General features: G+C 66.5%; 2 protein-coding genes across 2 annotated transcripts; one reads left to right on the top strand and one right to left on the bottom strand.

Annotated features, from left to right (window-relative positions):
- Window positions 1–1510: 1510 nt before the first annotated feature.
- KLC3 (kinesin light chain 3) lies at window positions 1511–4697 on the top strand. The gene is made up of 12 exons (XM_062176344.1): window positions 1511–1771; window positions 1936–2166; window positions 2323–2392; window positions 2636–2855; window positions 3044–3131; window positions 3383–3484; window positions 3632–3805; window positions 4009–4099; window positions 4170–4213; window positions 4291–4397; window positions 4484–4553; window positions 4626–4697. The coding sequence occupies exons 1-12, from the start codon at window positions 1514–1516 to the stop codon at window positions 4695–4697; spliced, it is 1527 nt and encodes a 508-aa protein (XP_062032328.1). The 5' UTR covers window positions 1511–1513.
- Window positions 3846–16339, bottom strand: ERCC2 (ERCC excision repair 2, TFIIH core complex helicase subunit). Its single transcript, XM_062176343.1, has 23 exons — window positions 16301–16339; window positions 15926–16025; window positions 14759–14836; window positions 14621–14683; window positions 14071–14184; window positions 10865–10981; window positions 10666–10782; window positions 10394–10517; window positions 10182–10278; window positions 9849–9982; window positions 9595–9763; window positions 8648–8766; window positions 7747–7816; window positions 7606–7675; window positions 7356–7457; window positions 6788–6851; window positions 6496–6617; window positions 5827–5919; window positions 5680–5752; window positions 5527–5597; window positions 5295–5438; window positions 5037–5180; window positions 3846–4946 (listed from the first exon to the last, which is right to left on the bottom strand). Exons 1-23 carry the CDS (start codon window positions 16303–16305, stop codon window positions 4854–4856), a joined length of 2283 nt encoding a protein of 760 aa, XP_062032327.1. The 5' UTR covers window positions 16306–16339; the 3' UTR covers window positions 3846–4853.
- Between the last annotated feature and the right edge of the window lie 1786 nt (window positions 16340–18125).

The raw sequence follows: 18125 nt of genomic DNA, 5'->3' as shown, positions 1-18125 counted from the left end.
GGAGGGGCTCTGATTCTGCAGGTGAGGAGGGTGGAGGAGATGAGAGTCATTTCAGAGGCCACACCTGCGTGTGGGCGTGTCTCCCAAGGGTGCGTGTGTTGCTGAGCGGAGGGCTCCCACGTGTGCACGCACGCACACCTGAGCTCTGGACGGGGATGTGGGTGTGCGTCAGCGCGGACGCCGACCTGTATTTATAACAAAAAAAAAAAAGTTAACGAAATTTTGTTTATCTGAAAGGCAGGGAGACTGACCATCCGGGAGAGGTGGCCCATCCGCTGGTTCACCCCCCCAAACGGCCACAGTGGGGAGGCCGAAGCCAGGAGCCTGGAAGTCCACTGGGGTCTCCCTCGTGGGGGCAGGGGTCCGAGCACTCAGCCGGCCTCCGCTGCTTTCCCCCAGGCCATCAGCAGGGAGCTGGATCCGAGGTGGAGCAGCCGGGACAGGAACCGGTGCCCACATGGGACACTGGCGTCTCAGGAGCTGTGTAAGGCGCTGTCTGTCGCGTTGTGTGTGACGGAAGGAGAGCAGCGACTGTGCATGGTGTGTTGTACAAGTCTGTAAGAGGCAGGTGTGTGGGGCCGGTAAAGCCAGCGTCCCATATGGGCGCTGGTTCAAGTCCCCAATGCTCCACTTCCACTCCAGCTCTCTGCTGTGGCCTGGGAAAGCAGTGGAAGATGGCCCAAGTCCCTGGGCCCCTGCACCCATGTGGGAGACCCGGTAGAAGCTCCTGGCTTTGTATCGGCCCAGCTCTAGCCATTGTGGCCATTTGGGGAGTGAACCAGCAGATGGAAGATCTCTGTCTCTCCCTCTCTCTGTAACTCTGCCTTTCAAATAAATAAGTCTTAAAAAAAAAAGAGAGAGAGGCAGGTGAGTGTGTGACACTAGGAAGACCCCCAAGGCATCGCCAGCTGTCTCTGTGGCCTTGTCCCCCACATCACAACCACATGGAGCCCTGTGTGTGGAACCCCCACCCATTACCCCCGTCGATGGCCAGTGACACCCATGGGCCACACCTGTGTGTCTCAACAGGCCCTGGCTGAGCCTGTCTGTGGCACAGGGTGGAGCCCCTGTTCCCTCGGGGTCTGTCAAGGCCAATGCATTGTCCCCCTGGAAGTCTTTTCAACCCAGAGGCCTCCTCTGCTTCCGGTGCCCCAACCCTCTCCTCCCACCAGGCCCCAGCCCAGCCCAGCCCAGCCCCAGTGGTCCGACTGGTTCCCAACAAAAACACCCTAAGAATGAGCTCACGGCCGGGCTGCCGCCTCCACACGCCCCGCCCACTTGCCCCGCAGCAGGGGGCCGCTGCTCCCCAGGGCAGCCAGATCCTGGTCAGGCATGGACCCCGGAGCCAGCGGGCTGTGTGCCTGGTCTTGGCTAACCGGGGGCTGCCCCGCAGGTGTAAGAGCAGGATGGACAGGGCATGGCGGCATGGCTGGGATGGACCAATGGCAGGGATCCTGCTGGCCGGGGGCCTTGACATGAGCCCCCCACCCCCACCCCTGCCCCAGGAGCAGCCATGTCCGTGCAGGTGGCAGCGCCCGGAAGCGCAGGGCTGAGCCCGGAGCGCCTGAGCCCTGAGGAGCTGGTGCGGCAGACGCGGCAGGTGGTGCAGGGGCTGGAGGCCCTGCGGGCCGAGCACCGCGGCCTGGCCGGGCGCCTGGCCGAGGCCCTGGCGGGCCCGGGGCCCGTGGCCGGCTCGGAGCTGCTCGAAGAAAAGCAGCAGGTGGTGAACCACTCGCTGGAGGCCCTCGAGCTGGGGCTGGGCGAGGCGCAGGTACGAGGGGCACTCGGGCCAGGGGGAGGGGCGGGCCCCTGAGCGAGGGTCCTGGGGAGCCTCTGGGGTCACCGGGGCAGGGGCCACCTGAGCCGCACTGGCAGAGTCTGGGGGCCCGGGGTGGGGCGGGTGGGATCCAGCCCCATGGCCCCCACCCCTCGCAGATGCTGCTGGCCCTGTCGGCACACGTGGGTGCGCTGGAGGCAGAGAGGCGGCGGCTGCGGGCGCAGGCCCGGCGCCTGGCCCAGGAGAACGCGTGGCTGCGGGAGGAGCTGGAGGAGACGCAGCGGCGGCTGCGGGCCAGCGAGGAGGCCGTGGCCCAGCTGGAGGAGGAGAAGGGCCACCTGGAGTTCCTGGGCCAGCTGCGGCAGTACGAGCCGCCCGCGGAGAGCCAGGTGCATGGGGGGGGGGGCAGGCCCGCATCGGATCCACGGAGCCCCTGATCCCCCATGCTGCCGGGAGGCCCCTTAGGCTCCAGGGCAGCGCCCCCCAGACCTTGAGGCAGACTCGGTGTCCCCCCCATACACCTCCTTTTCCTGTCCTGCCCACAGCGGCCAGAGTCCCCCCCTCGCCGAGACAGCCTGGCCTCCCTGTTCCCCAGTGAGGAGGAGGAGCGGAGAGGTGGGTGTGGGCCCCAGGCGTGGTGGGGGGCCGTGGGGGGCTAGGGCAGACGCAGCAGGTGGCCGCTACCAGCAGGGTGATGGCGGGCAGGTAAGGCTGAGGCTGGGGCGCCGGGCACACACGTGGGCTACAGCGCCGGAAGCCAGGCGGGCTCTGCACCCCGACCCCAGGCCGGGACGCCTCCCACGGGTTGGTCGGAGGCTGTTCTGGGGCCCGGGGTGACTCGGTGCCTGCCTCCCCCAGGCTCCGAGGCTGTGGGCACGGCGGCAGCTCAGCAGGGCGGCTATGAGATCCCCGCACGGCTGCGGACCCTGCACAACTTGGTGATCCAGTACGCTGGGCAGGGCCGCTACGAGGTGGCCGTGCCCCTGTGCCGCCAGGCCCTGGAGGACCTGGAGCGCAGCTCCGGGCACTGCCACCCCGACGTGGCCACCATGCTCAACATCCTGGCCCTGGTGTACAGGTGAGCACGCCGCGGGCTGTTGGTGGGTGGAAGTGGGAGCAGCTGTGGCCAGGGGAGGGCCCCAGGGCCCCCAGCAGAGGAGTTCAGGGGCTTGGCACAGGTCTGGGGGTGCAGGCGCTGGGTTGTGGGGGTGACCCCCAAAGGGCACTGGCCCAGTCCCAGCAGCCCCACCCCTCCCCACTCCTCAGGGACCAGAACAAGTACAAGGAGGCCACAGACCTCCTGCAGGACGCCCTGCAGATCCGGGAGCAGACGCTGGGCCCAGAGCACCCCGCGGTGAGTGGGGACCCCAGGGAGAGGGGGGGCCGTGCCTGCCCCTCTGCTAGGTCATTTCAAAGGCAGGGTTGGGGCCACTGCTGCGGCGCCAGCATCCTCTATGGACGCCGGTTCAAGTCCCAGCTGCTCCACTTCCGACCCAGCTCTCTGCTGTGGCCTGGGAAAGCAGCAGAGGATGGCCCACATGCTTGGGCCCCATCACTGGCCCGGATGCCCGCCCCCTCTAACCCCGGCCTCCTCGCCCGCCACAGGTGGCCGCCACTCTCAACAACCTGGCTGTTCTGTACGGGAAGCGGGGACGGTACCGGGAGGCAGAGCCCCTGTGCCAGCGCGCGCTGGAGATCCGTGAGAAGGTCCCGCCCTCCTGCGCTGTGACCCTCACCCCGCTGGCCTTTGTCGCCGCGCAGCTCACGTTGGGAACCCCAGACCCCTCATCCCATGTGCTACCCCCCTGGGTCTCCCAGGAGCTCCGCATCTGACCTCTGACCCCCGCCTCCCAGGTCCTGGGCGCCGACCACCCGGATGTGGCCAAGCAGCTCAACAACCTGGCCCTGCTCTGCCAGAACCAGGGCAAGTTTGAGGACGTGGAGCGCCACTACGCGCGCGCCCTCCACATCTACGAGGCCCTGGGCGGCCCCCAGGACCCCAACGTGGCCAAGACCAAGAACAACCTGGTGAGGGCGCCGAGAGAGGAGGCAGCCGCGGGGCCACGAGGCAGGCAGAGGTTTTATTGTTCGTTCCAGTGCCCCCCCCCGGGGGGGGGGCTGAGGCACGAGGAGACTGGCTCTGGCCCCCGGGGAGCAGGAGGCAGGCAGTCCCCTGCCCTAGGTCCCCCGGCAGGCAGCGGGGCCGGGGTTCTGAGCCCTGCACCCCGCAGGCATCGGCCTACCTGAAGCAGAACAAGTACGAGCAGGCAGAGGCGCTGTACAAGGAGATCCTACACCGGGAGCAGCTGCCCGCCCCGCTCGGTGAGCCCCGCCCCACCCCTACGGCCACGGGGGGACAGACCCCTCCCTCACTGTTGGCATCCGTCCCCAGGAGCCCCCAGCACAGGCACCGCTGGTGACCACGCGGAACAGCAGGTGAGCCGGGGCGTGGCCCGGGCCAGGCAGGGGATGCACTGAGCGCTGACCCCTGACCCCTGACTCCGGCCCCGCAGGCCCTGCGCAGGAGCAGCTCCTTCTCCAAGCTCCGCGAGTCCATCCGGCGCGGGAGTGAGAAGCTGGTCTCGCGGCTGCGTGGCGAGGGCCCCGCAGGGACTGCTGGGTGAGTGTGGGTGCGGGGGCGGTGTGAGCCCCCTGGCCCTCACGGCTGACCCCCTGGGAGACACCGTGTCCTGTGGCCCCCTGCAGGATGAAGAGAGCTGTGTCGCTCAACACACTGCCCACAGCCGGGCCCCGGGCCGCGGGCACTCAGCCGCAGGTGAGGGGCTGGGCGGGGGTGGGGGGGCTGTGCCCGCCCCTCCTCCCCCTCCAACCGCTGTGCCGTCCCCAGGTCCACAGCTGGCGCCTGAGCGAGGCCCCGAGGACCCTCAGCACCAGCACCCAGGACCTGAGCCCCCGGTGAGGCCGGACCTCGTGGGCCCTGGCGTCTCGGCAGGACTCGGGGGGTGAGGCGGGGATCCCCCTGCGATTAAAGGCTCTGCAGTCCCTGAGGCGTCGGCCTGAGCTTCCTGCAGGCCCGGGAGCGCGGGAGGCACCCCACGGCCTAGCGGGCCCGGGCTCACAGCTGCTGAGCGATCTGCTCGATCCGCCGCAGCGTCTCCTCCGACTCCAGCTGCTCCAGGCTGAGCAGGGACAGGCCCAGCTGGTCCTCCTGCGGGGCCGGGACAGGCTGTTTGCAAACATCGGCGCTGGCCGCAGCAACCCCAGGGCCCTTCCTGGAGGAGGGGTGGCCAGGCCGTACCCGGTGGAAGGGCTGTGCCATCTGCCGCAGGAAGTACTTGGCGACCTGGACACCCTCGTCCACAGTCAGGTTCAGGTTGGCGTCCGTCAGGTGCTCCTGGATCCAGCGAGGCAGCTTTCCCCGCTTGTCCGCCCGAGCAAACCGCTTGGAGCAAGATGAGGGGGGCGGCGTCAGGCCCGGGGGGGCGGTGGGAGGGGGGACCCGGCGCCCTCTGCCCCCGCGACCTCCCCCTCCCGCTCCGGAAGGCGCGGGGCGGACCTTGTCTGCGAACACCATGAGGCCGTAGTCGGTCTTGCCCCGGATGGCCCGGCCCACGCACTGGGCCGCGTGGCGCATGGCGTCGAAGGTGAGGAAGTCGTTCTCCCGGATCTGGAACTGGTCCCGCAGGTACTCCAGCCGCGCCTGGGCGAGGAGGCCGGAGCTGGCCACTGCCCCGCCCGCTGCCCCACCCGCTGCCCGGCCCGCGCCGCCCCTGCCCCCCGGGACCCACCTTGAGGATGCGGCTCTGCGTGTAGACGTAGGGGACGCCGAACATGATGACGGCCCGCCCGTAGTGGTGCACTGCGGGCCGGGCGAGGGGGTTAGGCACGGCGCCGGCCGGGGCACGGGGGCGGCCCCTGCCCGAACACAGCGCTCCACTCACCGAAGTCGATGCCCTCGGACACCTTGCCCCGGGCCACCGAGAGCAGGATGGCCCCGCGGCCGTTCTCGCAGGCCTGGGGGCGGGGGAGGCGTGAGCCGCGGCCTGGCGCCGCCCGCTGGTGCCCGCCCCGCGGCCCGGCCCGCTCACCTCCTGGTACTTCTCCAGGGCGACGCTGGTCTCGGCGCCGTCCTGGGTCTCGATGAAGAGCAGCTTGTTCCTCTGGATGTTCTCAAGGATGCCCTGAGCCAGGACGCCCGCGAGGTCAGGGCCCGGCCGCCGCCACAACCACACAGCTCGCCCAGCCCCTGGGCCTCCGCCTGCCCCTCGGACAATTCTGTGTGTCAATCAGGACACCCCTGGCCAGTGATTGGTGGAGGGGCTGACTGAAAGCCCGATAGAGCCAATCAGAGGCTACACTGGGATTCCCGCAGGCACTGACGGGAGGCCCTAGGAACTCACCCCCCACGTGCACTAGCTGGCTGAACCAGGGGCCCTAGGGCAGCCGAGGTTTCCAGGGGCCCAAAAGGCCTCGGTGGGGGCAGACCTTGGGGTCGCAGCCACCTTGCCCGAGGACAAGGCCATGGTCCTGGCCGCGGGCGATGAGTGGCCTTCTCCCACCATCCCCTGGTACAGGGCTCGGCCAGGTTCTCTCCTCCCCAAAGAGGTCTGCTCCACCCAGTGCTGCGAGCTGGGCCAGGCGTCCCCGAGGCAGCACGGGGCAGTCCCCCGCCCATCCACACCCTGTGGACAGCCCAGGGCCCAGCTGCGGCAAGCCCTGTGTCTCCTTGGTGTCCCCAGCAGGCCGGGGGCGCCTACCTGCTCGTACCACGAGGCCACGGTGCTCTCCATGTACTGGTAGCTGGTGAAGAAGGCCACGATGCCATCGGGGACCACGGCCGACATCTCCAGCAGCAGGTTCCCATAGTTCCGGATCACAGCTGCGTGGGGTCACACGTTGGCCCCACCCCCTGAACTTGGGGTGCCCAGAAACCCTGCCAAGGCCGGCTCCAGGGCTGTTCACCCTCCCACCCCATCAAGTTAGGGGTGCCCGCAGTGGAGGCCCCCACCCAGGGCCTGGGGACCCCACAGCCACCGTGCAGGCGCCTACCCATGTCTTCCCGACTCTCGAACTTGGAGCTGATGGCCACCTGGTCGTTGCCGCGGCCGACGATCTGGGGGGAGCAAGAGGGGGAGGGGAAGCAGCTACCCCGTCGCTGGCACTGTGGGCACCGGGCGCGGTCCCGGCACTCCTACGCACGCCCACCCAGCGGCGACACCGCAGCCGGCCCCAGGACGCGTCGCGGGGCTGCCTGCGTGTTCAGGACTGGCCGTGGCCTTCAAAGGACAGGGCCAAGTCCCCCGCTTGTTTTGAGCTTGGCACGCAGTTTAAGGGCAGCACCGGGCCGAGGTCCGCGCAGAGGCCTCCCCAGGCCCCTGGGGGCCGCTGCTCAGCCCCCCTGCCACAAGGAGGGGCTGAGGCACACCCCAAAAGGCCTCCCTCCTCCCGGTGAGCCCTGGGCTCCAACACACGCTGGGCGCCAGGCTGGGGCCCAGTTTACAGAGGAGCAGGCCAGGGCGGGGCCACTCGGCTCTTACTCGGCTCCCTCCCCTCGTCCTCAGGGCACCCCAGGCTGAGCCCAGGTTGGGGAGGCCCTTAGCCCGCTCTCCCTACGCACCATGGGGCAGAGGCAGACCCGGGCCAGCGTCATGGTGAAGGTTGCCATGGTGACGGGGTGGAAGTCCAGGATCTTGGGGTAGATGTCCAGCGGGGACAGCGTCTGGACAGGGACAGGAGGGGCCTCAGCGGGGCGGCGGGCACCTCTGCCCCATGGGGGCGGGGCCAGCGGGGATGGGAGGAGGGGCCTCAGCAGGGTGGCGTGCACCCCTGTCCCGTGGGGGTGGGGCCGGTGGGGACAGCGTCCTCACCCCCGACGTGATGATGACTGACTGGAAGCGCTCGAACACGGGTTTGATGGCCAGCGAGGCGTCCATGCAGCTGCAGGGAGCAGGCGGGGCTGTGAGCACTGGGTCCGAGGGGCCAGGCCCCCCGCCCAGGCGGGCACTCACCTGAAGTGCAGGACGGGGTTGGCGATGGTGGGGGTCCGGTCGTCGAAGGGCTCAATGATGATGGTGAAGCCTGCAGCGGGCAGGCACAGGCGGTGAGACCCTGGGCTGCGGGCGTGGTCACTGCTGCCACGCGGCCCAGGCTCCTCCGCTCCTGCCCCCCACCCTGCCAGAAGCCTCTTCCTCAGGCACAAAGCCGACCTAGCACCTCCCTCGTTCAGAACCTGCCATGGCTCCCCAGTGCCACAGGGCGCACAGCTACCAAGTCCCCGGGGGGGCCCAGGAGACACAGGTCTGAGCACCGGGCTCGCTCCCAGGCTGTCCGAGCGGGGCGGCCACGCGCTCGGGGCACCCACACCCTGTTCAAGTGCCTGCTCGCACCCCAGGAGGCAGCAGGCGGTGACTCCAGCACTTGGGGGCGCCCTGGATCCACCTCTGCCTTTCCACCGAGAATTAAGACAAAAAGGCAGGCAGGACCCAGTGTGGTGCAGCGGGTAAAGCCGCCGCCTGCAGCGCCGGCTTCCCGTACGGCACTGGTTCGAGTCCCGGCTACTCCACCTCTGACCCAGCTCCCTGCCAATGTGCCAGGGAAAGCAGCGGAGGATGGCCGAAGTGCTTGGGCCCTGCACCCGCGTGGGAGACCAGGAGGAAGCTCCCGGCTCCTGGCCCAGCCCTGGCTGTTGTGGTCATCTCGGGAGTGAACCAGCAGATGGAAGACCTCTCCTCTCTCTCTCTCTCTCTCTCTCTCTCTCTTCCTCCTTCCTCTGTCACTCTTTCAATACATAAATAAAAATCTCAGGCAATCACCTGTGGCTCCGTGGAGCCTCTGAATTGGGCCCAGCCCCAAGGCCCCGAGGGTTCAAGCCCGGGGCCAGCCCGGCTGCGCTGACAGAGGGGAGCTCACCCTTGGCGTAGGTGCTGACGAGCGTGGCGAAGTTGGCAAGGAGGGTGAGGGGGGAGAAATCGGCCAGGTCGGCGATCTCCAGGGTGTGCAGCAGGGAGCGCAGGCGCTCGGCGCAGAACCTGGGGGCGGCGCAGGGGCTGCTGGGGCGGAGCCAGGAGTGGACCAGGGCCCCGCCCGCCTCGCGGGTGAGTGACCGCTCCTGCCTTTGTCCCACATGGGGCAGCCGCACACAGCCGCCGCCAGGGCCCCGCCCGACACAGGGCTCACGCAGCCTCTGCACAGCCCCTCGGGCTTGTACAGGGGCATCACAGCCCGTGGGCAGAGCACACAACGATCACACACAGCTGCTGGTGGTCCTGGGCAGGGCAACCACGGCGCTGGGCCCCTGCTGAGGCCGGGCGGGCCGGCGCCAGGCGGGCAGTGGGACCTTAAAACCTGCCTCCAGGGCTCACCTCTTGCAGCCTGGCTCGTCCTACCTCTCCCCGCCCATCACCATCGGGATGCCTGGAGGCGCCATGGGCTGTCTCAGCCAGCGCTGGGTCCCTAGGCCGGAGCAGGCATGTGGGAATAGGTGCTGAGTGACCCAGACCCGCTCTGTCCTCATGAGGCCCCTGCTCGGCCAGGGGAGGTGAGCAAAGCCGCCCAGGGCTGCCCCCCGCAGAGGGTTCGGTCAGAGCCCCGCGTCCTCACCCACATCACTCCACGCCACGAGACCTGGGACGGATGGTTAGAGCCCAGGGCCAGGGGGGTGGGTGGGCAGCATGGCTACTCTCACTTAACCCCGACCAGGGAGGCAGAGGTGCTGCCTCTGACCCACCCCACAGAGAGGAAAGTGCGGCCAGAGGACCAGGACCCACCCGGGACAGCGGGAAGAGCCCGGCAGACACAGGCACTGGCCACGCAGCAGGCCCCGCCCACGCCCGCCCAGCCCCGCCCCCCCGGCTCACCTGAGCGGCTTGCGCTGGATGCACACGCGCTGGGCCAGGCTGCTCAGGAAGGCGGGCGGGCTCTCCTGCACCACGTGCTGCACGCGCAGGCGCCACTTGACGAACTCCAGCAGCCTCCGCAGGAAGCCCAGGAAGTGCTCGGCCGTGCGGATGGAGCCGGGCACGGCCTCTGCGGGGAGCGGGGCGGGGGTCAGCGGGGGCCGGGGTCAGCGGGGGCCGCGGGGGCGCGAGGCCACGCAGCTGCAGGGCCTCACCTTGCAGCACCTCGTCCGGCAGCACCGGGTTGGCCAGGTGGGCGTCGGTCTCCCGGGCCACGCTGGCCTCCCGCAGCCCCTCCACCAGGCGCCGGTACTCGTCCCGCAAGCGCTGCTCGTCTGTCTCCTTGATCCTGCGGGGACAGCACGGGCACCGGGTGGGCTGGGGCTGGGGCTGGGGCTGGGGCAGGGGCGGGGCTGAGGCGGGGCAGGGGCGGGGCTGGGCTGAGGCAGGGGCTGGGCTGGGCTGGGGCGGGCGGGGGGGGGGGGCATGGGCAGGAGCGGGGCAGGGGCGGGGCTGGGGCAGGAGCAGGGTCCGCCAGCTGCGCCCACCTCAGCACCGTCTTCTGCAGCGTCTCCAGGTTGCCCTGGCAGCGGTCCAGGGTGCGGCGCGTGAGGTTGACGCTCATGGAGTCGATGCAGACGTTGTCTGTGGGGAGCAAGGCGAGGGGCGGGCTCAGCGCGGCTCCCGTGGTGGTGGTGGGGTGCTGGGGTGCGTGTGCGCGTGCGTGCTGGCGTCACCGCCGGCCTGGCTCTGTCCTCACCGATGTTGTGGGCCTCATCAAAGACCACCACGGCCTTGCGGGCCAGCTCCTTGGACACCAGGTCGGCGATCTTGGGGTCCAGGAGGTAGTGGTAGCTGTAGACCACCACGTTGGCGTGCAGGATCTGGGGGCCGGGGAGCCAGCGTCAGCTGGGCCTCAGGGCCTCCTCGCTCCCTCCCAGGCAGAGAGGCCAGATCCGGGCCCCCACACACAGGGGCGGCCGGACGGGGGTGCTGCCCGCCGCCCCTGCGCCTACCCTGCCAGCCCCTCACCGAGTACCGGGCGAGGAAGTAGGGGCACCAGCCCTGGCGCTGCCCCAGGGCCTTCAGGTCATCCAGGTTGTAGATGCCGGCAGGGAGGGGCACCTGGCGCCCATGGGCATCGAACTCCTGGGTGGGCGAGAGGGGCGGGGTCAGGGGTGTGGCCGCCCGGCTGTCCTGGCCTGCCCGCCTCGGGCTGAGCCCCGGGCACCTCGTAGAAGCGGCAGTGGGGCCGGCTGGCGTCCTGCTGGTACTGCGCCCGAATGTAGGAGGCCGTGAGGCTGTGGCACTTCCCATCAACGTCCTTTCCGAAGCGCAGCGGCGTCACCTGGGGCGGGGGACACGGAGGCGCTGACGCAGGCCACAGGCACGGCCCCTCCTCGAAGCCGGCCTCCACGCCCCGCAGGGGCAGGCTGGGCTCTGGACAGCCCGAGCCGCCCCCCCACCCGCAGCTGGGTGAGCCCGGACCTGGGAAGGTGGGGACACCGTGTGCCGATTTCAGACTGCTGAGGACTGGAAGGAGGGGTCTTGGGCCTGGGAGCCCCAGGGACGCTTCAGAGCCCCCTCGCACGCGCAGCCCGAAGGCGCTGCGACCCATGAGTGACACCTCCTGAGGCCAGACCTGGGGTTTCCCCTTGAGCCACCCTACTGGCACTCAGTTTCAAAGTTGAAGTGTTGCAACTTCGGGATTAGACACACTCAACCTGTACTTCCCGAAGGCAGAGAGAGAGAGTTGGAGATGTTTTCCATGTGCTGGTTCACTCCCCGGACAGCTACAATGGCCAGGCCAAAGTCAGGAGTCTGGAACTCCATCCGGCTGCAGGGGCCCAGGCACATGGGGCAGCATGAGCGACTTTCTCAGGTGCCTTAGTAGGGAGCTGGATCAGAAACTGCCACTGGACTTCTAGCTACCACTCCTGGGACGCAAGCATCACTGATGGCGGCTTGATCTGTGTGCATGATAGCCCCAGGGGCCGTCTGCAGTGCCGGCCTCCCACATGGGTGCTGGTCCGTGTCCCGGCTGCTCCACTTCCGATCCAGCTCTCTGCTGTGGCCTGGGAAGGCAGTGGAAGATGGCCCAGGTGCTTGGGCCCCTGCACCTGCGTGGGAGACCCGGAAGAAGCTCCTGGCTCCTGGCTTTGGATCAGCACAGCTCTGGCTGTTGTAGCCATCTGGGGAGTGAAGCAGCGGGTGGAAGACCTCTCTCTCTCTCTCTCTCTGATCTGCTTCTAACTCTGCCTTTCAAATAAAGAAATCTTTCAAAAGAAAATGAAAGCCCCTAAATTTCTATTTATTTGAAGACACATAGCCAGACTGGGGCAGGGGTATAGAGATAGATACGGATGTCTCCCATCTGCAGGTTCGCTCCCCAGATGCCCAGTGGCCAGGGTCTCCCACCCGGGAACAGAGACCCAAGCGCCTGAGCTGCCTCCCAGGGTGCGCGTCAGCAGGAAGCTGGAATCAGAAGCAGAGCTGGGAGTCGAACCCAGGCCCTGCGATACAGGACGTGGGCATCCCAGGAGGCATCTTTTTTTTTTTTTTTTTTTTGACAGGCAGAGTGGACAGTAGAGGGAGACAGAGAGAAAGGTCTTCCTTTTGCCGTTGGTTCACCCTCCAATGGCCGCCGCGGTAGGCTGATCCGATGGCAGGAGCCAGGTGCTTCTCCTGGTCTCCCATGGGGTGCAGGGCCCAAGCACTTGGGCCATCCTCCACTGCACTCCCTGGCCACAGCAGAGAGCTGGCCTGGAAGAGGGGCAACCGGGACAGGATCAGTGCCCCGACCGGGACTAGAACCCGGTGTGCCGGCGCCGCAAGGCGGAGGATTAGCCTAGTGAGCCATGGCGCCGGCGATTTTTTTTTTCCTTTAACTTGAAAGGCAGAGTCACAGAGAGGCAGAAGCAGAGTGCTGGCTGCAATGGCTCCCGGCTTCAGATGGGAGATGGGCCCAGCTCCAGCCGCTGTGGCCATTGGAGGAGTGAACCAGCAGATGGAAGACACCTCTCTTTTTTTTTTTTTGGACAGGCAGAATTAGACAGTGAGAGAGAGAGAGAGACAGAGAAAGGTCTTCCTTCCGTTGGTTCACCCAATGGCCGCTACGGCTGGCACACTGCGCCGATCTGAAGCCAGGAGCCAGGTGCTTCCTCCTGGTCTCCCATGCGGGAGCAGGGCCCAAGCACTTGGGCCATCCTCCACTGCCTTCCCGGGCCATAGCAGAGAGCTGGCCTGGAAGAGGGGCAACCGGGATAGAATCCGGCGCCCCAACCGGGACTAGAACCCGGTGTGCTGGCGCCACAGGCTGAGGATTAGCCTGGTGAGCCGCGGCGCGGGCCCTCTCTCTTTCTATAACTCAGCCTTTCAAATAAATAAATCTTAAAAAAAAATGGAACATGCGTATGAACTGCATAGATTTCAAAAAACTTTTTTGCACCAACGTAAATTGATCTTTCAATTCCGTTCTCCCACGGCTCTTTCAGGTCCCCTCAAATGTGAGAAGTAACGCATGGGAGGGAAGACGGAGGGGACGGCACGGGCAGACCAGGGCGGCTGCGTGGGCCTCCCCTGTGCTGTCAGCAGACGCTGGTCCCCCAGAGCCTTGGGTGGGGGAGTGGGGCCAGGGCAGCTCAAGGCAGGAGGCAAAGCCCCCTCTGCTCCCCGCACTCGCCAAGGCTCCGTGCGCTTTAACTCTCCCGGGTGAAGCGCCCACCCTCAGCCTGTCTTCTAGAGGAAGGCCCCGGCACGGGCACCGGCATCCCATACCAGAGCCCCGGCTGCTCCGCTTCCGGTCCAGCTCCCTGCTAGTGCCCCTGGGAAAGCAGCCCCTGCACCCGTGCGGGAGACCCGGATGGAGTCCTGGCTTCAGCCTGGACCAGTTCTGGTCATTGCAGCCATTGGGGGAATGAACCTGTGGATGGAAGGTATCCCTGACCCTGCCTCTCTCTGTAATTCCGCCTTTGAAATAAATAAAATTAATCTGAAATAAATAAATAAAGATGAAGACTTAATGTTTTAAAAACACAGATTGGGGCAGGAGTTCGGTGCAATTGTCAAGACGCCCCCTGGGACGCCCGTATTGCAGGGCCTGGGTTCGAGTCCCGGCTCTGCTCCCAAGTCCAGCTCCCTGCTCATGTGCACCCCGGGAGGCAGCAGGTGCTAGCTCGACCCCTTGGGTCTCTGTTACGCATATGGGAGCCCCAGAATGAGTTCCTGGCTCCTGGCTTCAGCCCGGCCCGGCCCCATCCGGATTCCAGGAGCTGGCAGGGGCCAGTGAGGCGGCGGCCTGGGGTGTGCCTGCCGGCAACAGGAGCGATGGTCCCAATGTGACAGACTCCCGGCACAGCCCCTGCTCTGGGGATCCAGGACTTGTGACCGGAGGGACCTCCACCCCAGGGCTTAGGGGAGGGGACGACGCGGACGCACCTCGGGGTGAATGCACAGGTTCTTGCGGGAGCTCAGGGCCAGCCCCAGGAACGGCAGCTTCTCGCCCTCCTGCTTCTCGTAGAAGCTGAGCAGCTTACGGAGCTCCTCGATCACCTGCTCCAGAGGGCGGGGCCAGGGACCAGCCTCAGTGCAGGCCCCCCCCACCTCCCAGCTCCCCACATGCCCGGCCTCACTGCAGGCCCCCCACCTCCCAGACACGCCTGGCCTCACTGCAGGCCCCCCCACCTCCCAGCTCCCCACACGCCCGGCCTCACTGCAGGCCCCCCCCACCTTCCAGCTCCACACACGCCTGGCCTCACTGCAGGCCCCCCCACCTCCCAGACACGCCCAGCCTCACTGCAGGCCCCCCCCACCTCCCAGCTCCCCACAGGCCCGGCCTCACTGCAGGCCCCCCCACCTCCCACACACACCCGGCCTCACTGCAGCCCCCCCCACCTCCCAGACACGCCCGGCCTCACTGCAGGCCCCCCCCACCTCCCAGCTCCCCACAGGCCCGGCCTCCCTGCAGGCCCCCCACCTCCCAGCTCACCTTCTCGATCTCCGGCACGGTCCTGGAGCAGTAGATGAGCTTGGTCACGTCCAGCGGCCGCGCCTGCCGGCACAAGTGGCCTCAGCCCCCGTCTGGCCCCTCCGCCCCACCCTCCCCACGGGCTCGGGGGTCACTCACCCGCTGGTAAGCCATGATCAGGGCCAACAGCGACACCGTCTTCCCAGTGCCCGAGGGCATCTCCAGGACACCGTGACCCTGGGTGTTGGGGGCAGGAGGGTGGGAGAGACAGCACACAGAACTCAGAACCTCGGGGAGTGGCTGGAGCCGTGGCTAGAGTCCTGCCTGCAATGCTAGCGCCCCGTGTCAGAGCACTGGTTCGAGTCCCAGCTGCTCCACTTCTGATCCAGCTCTCTGCTGTGGCCTGGGAAAGCAGTAGAAGATGGCCCAAGTCCTTGGGCCCCTGCACCCATGCGGGAGACCCAGATGGAGCTCCTGGCTCTTGGCCTGGCCCGGCCCTGGCTGTTGCAGCAATTTGGGGAGTGAACCAGTGACTGGAAAACCTTGCCATCACTTTGTCTTTCAAATAAATGACTAAATAAATCTTACAGAAAAATATAAGACTGGGGACACAAACCCTGGGACCCTCCCCCAAATGCAACTTCCTACAAACTAGCAGTTGTGAGCCTGGCCCCTGAGGGCAGTGGGGTTGAGCCCCATTCCTGCCACCTCCTGGTCTTGGACAGGAACCTGCACCCCTCGGGGCCACAGCACCCTAATCTCCAAAATGGCCCTGGGAGCCGGAGCTGGCACAGTGGCTAAGTGCCGCACGGGACACCCACATCCCACGGCCAAGAGCCGGGTTACAGCCCCGGCTACTCTGCTCTGGTCCGGCTTCCCCTGGGAGGTGGGGGGGACAGCCGACGATGGCTCAAGTACTTGGGTCCCTGCCCCACCCGTGTGGGAGGTCCAGAGGGAGTTGTGGGCTCCTGGCCCCAGCCTGGCCCAGCCCTGGCTGCTGCAGACATTTGGGGGAGGCGACACAGCAGATGAGAGATCTGTGTGCTTCTCAAGACCTGGCTGTGCGCTGTTGGATTCCGGCAGCACCTGTGGCTTCTAACACCGCCCCACCCCGCCCCGCCGCTGGGACACCCTCTGCAGCCACTGTCAAGCCGTCCGACACCCCCACGACACCCAGCCAAGCAGGCGCTGCCGCTCCCCCGATGCCACCCGGGCGGACACCGTGGGGTCGGAGGTCAGAAGGCTTGCCCGGGCAGCTGACTCCAGAGTTAGGTTTTCCTAACCAAGGGGCGACCCAGCCGGGACGCTTCCAGACGTCCCGCCCACCTTGGCGTCCAGCGTGCGTTTGAGCTCCAGCATGTAGGAGAACTGCTCCGGGTAGATGTAGTCGTACGGGAAGTAGACCAGCAGCCCGTCCACGTTGAGCCTGGCGGCGGGGGCGGCCGGTCAGTCCGCGAGCCCGCGGCCTCCCTGCAGCCTCCCCGACCCGGGTGGCCGGGCTGCCCGCGGCCTCCGGAGAGCCTCGGGTCTCATCGCACCCATCCGCGTTACCACCCCGCCGGCCCCCAGGTACCCCCCACTCCACCCTGCGAGCCTCCCCTCGCCCTCCCCGGGGCCTCGGGCGCGCCCCCCGGCCCGCCTTTCATCTTTCAGACGCCCCGAGCCTTCCCGCTTAACCGCGACCCCCGAACCCCGGCTCACTTCATGGCGCCGGCCGCGGCGTGCAGCGGCGTCCACTCGCCTCCCTTATGAATATTCAGTAAGAGGCGGGGTTGTGAGGCGTCCTCGCGGGCCCGCTCCAACTTCTTCTCGGCGCCATTGGCTGATACCGCCCGTCACTCTATTAGGCGGGAGCCAATAGGAATACCGCGCGTGCGCACGGAGCTGGGAGGGAAAAGCTCTGGGGAGAGGCGGTGCCGGAGGCGTCACTGAGGATTGCCGAGAACCAAGAACAAAGCGTGGAAGGAAGAGCGCCGAGAGACTCGATCCAATTAGTCAAGATTCGCTCCTCCTGTGCGAAGAGAGTTTAGGGGAGGATGACGGGGGACCTGGGGAGCCCCTTCGGGCTGCACAAGTTAGCAGTGGCTCCGCCGCACCACACAGGCATGCGTTTATAAACTACTTGCTGCGTACTTGTTGTGTGGGATAAACGACGTGCAGACTGCTCCTCCCAGTTACTGAGCGCCTGCCGGGGCCGGGTACTGTGTTTCCAAGCAGGCAGCGTGGTTGCGTGGCCAAGGTGTGCGCTCTGAATCCAGACCAGCCGGGTCGGGAATGTGCGCCCCTCACCAAGTCGCTTCGCTTCTCTGCACTTTGTCTTGTGCAAAGTAGGCGCGGTTAGAACAGCTACAGCGCAAGGGATGCTTAGCCCACATCCACAGTGACGGGTGGGCTCAGCTCCTACCGCACTGCCAGCTCCTATGTGTCCAACAAGCCTGGGACCCGATGGTGACCAGCGCAGCCCTGGTTCCTGTCTGCAAAGAACGGAAGTTAAACATACTGAAAAACAGGACAGGTGCATCTCAGGAAATCCCGAAAATTCCCGATCAAGGCTTCTCACAGGCAGCCTGCGGCTCTCCCCGGCCAGAGCGCTCGGGGCAGCTTCCCAGAAGTGGGCTTGGAGCCTTGGCAGAGCCGAGAAGGACGAGAAGGAGGGAATCTGCCAGAGAGGATGGATGAGGGGAGTAGAGAGGGCATTCCAGAGAGAGGTCATAAAACCAGTGCTAGGGGCCGGCGCTGTGGCGTAGCGGGTGAAGCCACCGCCTGCAGTGCCGGCATCCCACATGGGCGCTGGCTCGAGTCCCGGCTGCTCCACTTCCAGTCCAGCTCTCCACTATGGCCTGGGAAAGCAGTGGAAGATGACCCAAGTCCTTGGGCCCCTGCACCCACGTGGGGGACCTGGAAGAAGCTCCTGGCTCCTGGCTTCGGATCGGCGCAGCTCTGGCCGTTGTGGCCATTTGGGGAGTGAACCAGCAGTTGGAAGACCTCTCTGTCTCTCTCTCTCTCCCTGCCTCTGTCTCTCTGTAACTCTGCCTTTCAAATAAATAATCTTTAAAGGAAGGAAGGAAGAGACAGCAAGCGAGCCGACACCCGACAGTGCTGGGAGGCAGCGTGTGTGGCTGGAGCTCAGAGCCGATGGAAGAAGGCTGGGGGAGGGGCAGGCAGGGCCAGAGCAGGACCCTGTGCTGCCCCGGAGACCCTCCCTGACCAGCTCGTCCCCACCCCCGCATCACCCACCTTGCCTCTCTCATCTCCTCCTCTCACCCCAGCTCGTGCCGTTGCCAGCACACACGGGGGACATCCCACCTCAGGCCCTTTGCACCTGCTTGGAGCGCTCTTTCCCCGACAGCCACACACTGACTCCTTCCCTTTATGTCTTTTTATTTTTTTAAGATTTATTTATTTATTTATTTATTTGGAAGTCAGAGTTACAGAGAGGCAGAGGCAGAGAGAGAGGTCTTCCAACTGCTGGTTCACTCTCCAAATGGCCACAACGGCCAGAGCTGCGCTGATCTGAAGCCAGGAG

The sequence above is a fragment of the Lepus europaeus genome, chromosome 19, assembly GCF_033115175.1.
Source record: "Lepus europaeus isolate LE1 chromosome 19, mLepTim1.pri, whole genome shotgun sequence".
In the NCBI taxonomy this organism is placed as follows: Eukaryota; Metazoa; Chordata; class Mammalia; order Lagomorpha; family Leporidae; genus Lepus; species Lepus europaeus.
Note: the sequence above shows the minus strand (reverse complement) of the source record. Positions and strands in the feature narration are given on the sequence as shown.

Coding starts and splice junctions, on each gene's coding strand:
- KLC3 (XM_062176344.1), top strand. CDS start 1,514: ATGTCCGTGCAGGTGGCAGCGCCCGGAAGCGCAGGGCTGAGCCCGGAG. Junction 2,856..3,043: donor ATCCTGGCCCTGGTGTACAG/GTGAGCACGCCG, acceptor CCCACTCCTCAG/GGACCAGAACAAGTACAAGG. Junction 4,100..4,169: donor GCAGCTGCCCGCCCCGCTCG/GTGAGCCCCGCC, acceptor ATCCGTCCCCAG/GAGCCCCCAGCACAGGCACC.
- ERCC2 (XM_062176343.1), bottom strand. Junction 14,684..14,758: donor TGATCATGGCTTACCAGCGG/GTGAGTGACCCC, acceptor TTGTGCCGGCAG/GCGCGGCCGCTGGACGTGAC. Junction 8,767..9,594: donor ATCCAGCGCAAGCCGCTCAG/GTGAGCCGGGGG, acceptor CGCCGCCCCCAG/GTTCTGCGCCGAGCGCCTGC.